Source organism: Penaeus chinensis, chromosome 33 (genome assembly GCF_019202785.1).
Source record: "Penaeus chinensis breed Huanghai No. 1 chromosome 33, ASM1920278v2, whole genome shotgun sequence".
Classification (NCBI taxonomy): domain Eukaryota; kingdom Metazoa; phylum Arthropoda; class Malacostraca; order Decapoda; family Penaeidae; genus Penaeus; species Penaeus chinensis.
The window spans coordinates 35,135,939-35,143,438 of NC_061851.1; the positions used below are offsets into that span (position 1 = coordinate 35,135,939).

A 7,500-nucleotide genomic window follows, 5' to 3' on the forward strand; every position below is an offset into this window, starting at 1 on the left:
AGACGACACGAGTTACGCGACCTGTACACCAGCGCCATCTATTGTCAAGACCCAACACTTTGCGAGACCTGACATAACATTACGACCGCTTTCTTATCTTCTGTTTATAAGAGTTGGTACGGCGTTTGGTTGTCAGTTGCCAACTGTTAGCTTACCTGTTTTCCGAGGTACTGACAACAGGCGAGTCTCTTGATGGTCTGAAAAGGGCATCCGAATTTTCGTCAAACTCTTCGGCTGCTGCTACCTGTGCTGGCATGTTTACGTTTTAAGCCTAGATGATGCAAGAATGTTCTGAAAGTGGATAATGGCAGTTCTTTGTAAATCACCACACTAATGGTATTCACCCGTTTTCTTACTGGCGTAGGTATGTCCCAGAGTTCGTCACACACACTTTTTCGCTCGGATTCCTCACACTGACGTAAATACAAGTCGCCCTTCTATACCGAGCATGACTATATATAACCACTTTATAATACTCTACACGGAATTCCTCATAAGAAAACCGTTATCATAAATCCGCAACGTTCTGTCGTCGATGTATATGCGGAATGCAATGACTTTCCAATCCGATCACTACCATCTCTCGACGGAAGACGCCCTTCCTTCTGTTCAAATACATAAATATGAGAAAACCTGGAACTCAGGCCCGACCGCCACGTTATCCCCATGCAAACGTTGTGGGACTAGGGAGACTAAGGGAGACCTCGGGGCTCGATTCGACCAGATACCATTATTGATGTTCTTTGGTTACTTTCGTTTCGCAGGTGAAATATACCGTGCTTATTCACAGGCCGATTAATCGATATTCTGTTTTGTTTTTATTAGTTGTTTGTTTCTTTTTGTGAAGAACGTTTTCCCATCTTGTATTTACATTTACGATTAGAAAGTAAGGAGGGATGTTAAATAATTCCAAGAAGTTTTGTTATACTGTATTTATATAGGACAGAATTTTTCAGGATAACATCTTATAAAGGATTAATTTCTCACATTCAAGGAACACTTAATAACACTGAACAATACATTTATATGATATGTATTCAAGCCACAATGCACAGTTTCGGATACATTCACGCCACCTCTGATACTAGCAATAAGTTAACGACTGTTAGGCCACCTATTTGTGTTGGGAAGTAATAGTAACTGTATTATATCAGGATTTATCTGATACTTGACGCTCCACGACCAGTTGCAATGAGAAACCTTATATCAGTTCTGAGATATTTTATTAAACGGATTGAAACGGACTTGGCGCTTGCCCTCTAGTGAGAAGTAAGAATTGAATGGCGGAACTGGTTAAACCTAGTAATTGAAGCTCCGGGTAACCATACTTTGAGAATAAGAAGGCTTCTACGTTCACAATGTAAATCTGTAATTTAGAAAGGATTTTTTCCCCCAAAAAATCAAACAGAAACCGATTATGTATCACTTGATACATACCAGTTCTTGTAACTTGATGGTGTGTGAACTTTAGTAAAACAAAACTATCGTGATTTTTTTCTTTTAAATCATAGATAAATAACTAAAAATCATAAATATTGAACACATTCAGCATACCTCGAACGATAGACTTGCGGGCAAGGTTAGGGACTTAATGAGGCGAGGTGCTGCTGGAATTGAAAATGAGCTATCCCCCTTCCCACATGCACACGCACACGCAAACGACACGAACACGCGCACGCACACAAACACATACACACGCACACACACATACACATACACATACACATACACATACACACACACACGCGCGCGCACGCACACACACACACACACACACACACACACACACACACACACACACACACACACACACACACACACACACACACACACACACACACACACACACACACAAAACTGCTTATAACTGTATGTCCACACAACTTTTTTATGTCGAGGCTAATCCCGAATTCTGTGTATGGGTTTTGTTACCTGGCGGTTACCCATTAGTCTTATTTTCGGGTTATTTTTTGGAAAAGCATCGGACAAACCACATTCTGTTGTTCAGATACGGAGACCTCTTCCATTGTGTCCCGACCTATGTATGTGCGAACACGGCAAGAATAACTTAATAAAAAAAAACCCAGTAAGGCTGCTTGAGTGTTATCAAAAAACGTAATCATATATATTTATATATATGTATAAGTATGCATATATATTTATATATATGTCTAAATATGCACATATATGTGTATATATATTATATATGTATGTGTGTGTATAAATACAAATATATGTATGCGTATGTGTGTATATATATATATATGAATATATATGTCTATGTATATATGCTATGCATATATATACATATATATAAATATATATATATATATATGTGTGTGTGTGTGTGTGTGTGTGTGTGTGTGTGTGTGTGTGTGTGTGTGTATGAAAAAAAAAATATATATATATACACGTATATATATATATATATATATATATATATATATATATATATATATATATATATATGCAATATATGTACATATACATATATGTGTAATATATGCATACATACATAAATATATATACATATATGTGTAATATATGCATACATACATAAATATATATACATATATGTGTATATATGCATGCATAATATATATATATATATATATATATATATATATATATATATATATATAATCACACAACGCGCGCGCACACGCAAATGCACACGCACCCACACAATATATGTATATATATATATGTATTTATTTATTTATTTATATAAACATACACATACACACAAAGGTTACTGTCGGTAGATGTGTAGATGTAATGCTATTGTTATTATCTTGAATACGGCCAGCAAACCAAAATCCCCTGGAGGAATAGTTCAAGTTACCTATATATACACTCAGTTCGTAAATGTATTAGCAAGTAGAAATAAAGTCCTCCATCAGGAAAAAAAAGAAAAGACATTTGCTTATGCACGTATATAAGGCAGCCCGTTCTAAACCCGACTTATGAGAAACGAAAAGAAACGAAAATCAGTAAGAACGAAATAACGACGAAGCGAGTCCCAACATCGTCTGCATAAGGATGAAGTGGCGTGGCTGGTGGATTTAGAGGTTCATTGTGACTTGTGTCTTTGAAGAGGAGGTAGGGCGTCTTCCTGCTCCGTCGAGGCGTGGTGGCAGATAACTTGGAAAGTCATTGCATTACGGACGTGGTAGAAAGAGAGAGAGCGTTGCGGTGTATTAGCTGCGTTTTACTTGGGGGGGAAAAAGTTGGTGTAAGTGCCGAAAATGTTTAGTAAATCGGTTTATTTTCTCGTACTCCGTAAAAATTGAAGTCGTGAGTATACAATTTATGCTGCGGCTGTGCAGTGGATGAGAAAGTGTTTGGTGAACTTGGGACATTGAATAACAAGAAAGAAAACGGAGGATACATTACCTGGGCTGCGTTACGAACTGCCATTAACCACCATATTTCAGTATATTCTTGCGTCATCAAATCTTGGAGAGGAGCCATGCCGGGGCAAACAACGACAGCAGAAGTATCTGATGAAAATGCAGATGCTCTAATCAGACCAACACAAGACTCCGTGGCCTTCAAAACAATGACAAATGGGTAAGACAAAACATTTGGCATAACAACTTTCTGCGGTCAGGGATAGTTAGTAGGCCTATAAAAGAGCAGGGCAAACTTTTTAAAATTCCCTAGTATCTTTTCTTGATTTTTTCAAATTCCAACGTCCTTTTTTAAGACGCCAAAACTAAGCATGGAACATCATGCAAGGATAATAAGATTGTTATCATCCTTTAAAACAGATGTACATTTTTAGCTTCTGTCAGTTTAAATGTGTAATGTTATCATGTAATGTACATAAACTTACAGCGAGATATATATATACATACATATGTATATGTATATGTATATATATTGCATATATTAATATACTGTACATATAATATATATATATATATATATATTGTATACACATACACACACACACACACACACATACACATACACATACACATACACATACACATACACATACACATACACATACACACACACATACACATACACATACACATAAACATAAACATAAACATAAACATAAACATACATACATACATACATACATACATACATACATACATACACACACACACACACACACACACACACACACACACACACATACACATACACACACAAACACACACACAAACACACATACACAAACACACACACACACACACACACACACACACACACACACACACACACACACACATATATGAGGCCTTTTTTGTAGCTTTTCCGTAAATCCTAACACTTTGATACACTTATATTTGCCCTTTAAATGCACATTATTTGAACCTGTTGAAGCATCTTTTCGGTTTGTTTACCTCTACCTTGATACGAAGTGATATACTCATTAATTATCAAAATCACTTCCGTAGTCGCACTCTGGTTGCTGCATTATCATTATAAAGCCCCGCCGTTGACACTGCAAGGCTTTACTTCTACGCTCAGTTGCTGACCGCGAGTTCTCTTCAGCTTCTTCCTTCCTGTTGTATTTTATTTTTTAGAAGAATGGTTATAATTCATAATATTTAAATTATAGTTTAAGTTAATTCTTCTGGTTATTGTTTATAAAGATATCAAAACTATTACCTTCAGTAATAGCAGCAGTAGTATCAGTATAATATTTATTAACGTCACCTTTGTTACCACCATAACAACCATAATTAGGATAATTATGATGATGATGAGCATCATCATGGTTATCATAATTATTGTTACTATATTAATGTTGGTTATTCTCAATGGAGCACAGATCTGTCGGATATTGGCTGATATTGATCGTCACCTAAGGAAACCAACACCCTTAGATCGGGAAGTCTCATTGATTGTTTATAGATTGTAGGTGCATATGTTTTTTTTTTTTTTTTATAGTTATTTTTCCTCTGATCACATGTACCTCGCCTGTCCGAGCTTCTGATGTGATACCCGAGTTGCACGCGTCACATCAGTCCGGGTCTGCTGATGCGCCCTCCTGGTCCTGAGATGGTCTTCTCTGTGATGAGAGACTGTTGCTTGACAATTACATAATTACATTTCATAAGCCGTATTTTCCGCACTGGCCCAAGAAATCATGGGTGACTTCAAGTGCAAGGTAGACCAGCTACGCAATATCTTTCCATCGACAATTAATGAGCGTATTTTAGGTATCGCATAGAGTAGAGGAAAACTCCTTGCCGAATTCTGTGTAAAAAAATAAGCTTATTGCTAGACCCATGTTTCAATGGAAAGAGCTCTTTTACTTGGACCTCTCTTGCTTAGAGAACCAGAAACCAAATACATCTCAATTTCACACGAAAACCACCAGCCAGACTGAGTTTCTTGACAGTTCTGCGCTTAATAGTTCCGACCATCGCATGATACGAAAAGCCTGTGAAAAAAGACAGATTTTTACAAATTGAGGATAACATCGATGAGCTCATTAACATCCCACCACACAAAATGTATCATGCACTGATAGAGCTTAATGGATGTCAAATACCCTAATGAAAGTGTCCTAATTAATAAAAACCACACCCTTAAACCCTGGCCAAAGTTTATGGAGAACTTTACTTTGAAAACCCAAAAGAATTCTTGATCGATGTTGCAGCTGCAGATGAAAATCAACCCGTCATAAAAAGTGAGCGATCTCTTACCATCAATAACCCGAAAAATGGGGAAAAAAACTGAAAATATTCACTCTAAAAACATTAAAACCGAAAGAGAGCCAATCGTCAGTTCACTACTCCTATTCATTTGTATTGTAGCAAGAGGAAAATACTGCCCTGTTCAAAGAGACTCTCATTGGTGTCATCTTTTAGAAGGGCACCTTACCTCAAATAATTTTGCAGGGTTTTTTTCTTCTTCCCCTTACCTTTTCCTTCTCTTCTTCATCCCCTTCTTCTGTCCACTTATCCTAATCGTTAACTCATTCTTACCCTTTTCGCCACAATACTTTACCTTTGTGCTCTATGACCTTTGATGTCTAGCACATTTATTTGTTTTAACCATCAATCAGTAACCATTTAATGAAGGCAATCAACTTTATTAACGTTCAGTAGGGGTACTAAGCCACATCCACATACTTTGTTAGTATTATTACAACGCAAGCTAAACAGACCTTTTCCTGTAACATATACAGCTTACTAACCTGGGAGAGAAACCACGGAGCAAATAGCTCTAGTGCAAATATTCGAAAAGCCAAAAGGATTGTTCATGCATGTTGCATATCACGTTCACTGACTGCAAGCTTTCAGCTGTGTCAAACTCACATACTTATAGAGTCTTCTGGACCAAACCGTTCAACAAAAAATACATCAACCTTCTGAAAGAATCCCACGAAAACGCAGAAGCATATATCAAAGCAGACATCGGAATATCACGATGCACTGACATTCTAGTGAAACAAGGTGATGTTTTATCTGCTATCCTGTTCTGCATCGTAATACTGTCATAAGCAATTCATGGCACGAATCATAAGTATTCCTAAACCTCTTGCTCTGATATGTAACCCAAGTTGATCTATAAAGGAATGTATTCAAGACAAAGTGCATTTTAACTGACACAGTAAAAACAAATTTTAATCTTACCATTTATGGCGAGCGAATCACTCAAGTGACTGAGTTTTGTCTATTTGAGTCACAAATTCTCTGCAAATAACGATGGAATGGTTGCCGTCCAGCTCCTATTTGGCCTAGGCTGGGCAGCTTATGGCATGAATGTTGATGCGCAATCTGCCGGAGGTGGAGAAGAGGCATGGTAGTGATGATTCAGGTTAATTGTACAGTGATTCTGGTATTGATTTTTTATAAATAGCCATGGTGAGTACTACACCGTCTAAAAGCAGCATATACAGCATATTATTGAATGTAATATGTGTATATGTATGATAAATATATGTACATAAAATGGTAAGATAAAACGTTTAATGTATATAAAGATTCATGCAGGCATATATATATATATATATATATATATGTATGTGTATATATATGTATATATACATAGATACGTACATACTTACATGAACATACAATATACATGAAATTATGTGCAGTACATGCAAGAATGGTATTTCACATTTCTTTGCATGGGGCCAACTGTCCTTGATCCTGCAGTGAGTGCAACGGCCATAAGAAAAAAGGATTTGATGTGCATTTGCGTAATCTTCCAGCCACCAAGAATGTCCAGGGAGCTTGCTATCTCATCCGATGTCACGCATGGGTGCGTGCAACGGCTAATTGCGTATACATGTATATGCTTGTGTGTGTTCCATTGCGTGCGTGCGCGAACGTGTGAGTATGGTGTACATGCCAGCATAAACATATAATTGTATGTGTGTGCAATTAATTTATTTTCATATTTATATGGCGTTGTTTGTGCAGACATTTTATAGCCTCGACACACTTCGTGCTGCCGTTTAAATGACGGAAGAAGAACCAGGCATTGCCCATGTTGACCGCCACAGCCATGGGGTACGAC

At 37.1% G+C, this 7,500-nt stretch overlaps 2 protein-coding genes across 5 annotated transcripts in view; one reads left to right on the top strand and one right to left on the bottom strand.

Moving 5' to 3' along the window:
- Positions 1 to 709, bottom strand: part of LOC125043391 (major facilitator superfamily domain-containing protein 8-like) — a 17,839-nt gene extending 17,130 nt beyond the window's left edge. For 2 of the 4 annotated variants that reach the window (XM_047639489.1, XM_047639490.1), the window contains exon 1: positions 156 to 707. In XM_047639489.1, coding sequence (XP_047495445.1) covers positions 156 to 256 — 101 coding nt within the window. In that variant the 5' untranslated portion in view covers positions 257 to 707. Of the gene's footprint in view, positions 122 to 155 lie in introns of those variants that run through there. The other 2 variants (XM_047639493.1, XM_047639492.1) reach the window with 2 other exon arrangements.
- Positions 710 to 2,813: 2,104 nt separating this feature from the next.
- Positions 2,814 to 7,500, top strand: part of LOC125043177 (major facilitator superfamily domain-containing protein 8-like) — a 19,686-nt gene continuing 14,999 nt past the window's right edge. Inside the window, exon 1 of the mRNA XM_047639170.1 lies at positions 2,814 to 3,573. Coding sequence (XP_047495126.1) covers positions 3,473 to 3,573 — 101 coding nt within the window. The 5' untranslated portion in view covers positions 2,814 to 3,472. The remainder of the gene's footprint in view (positions 3,574 to 7,500) is intronic.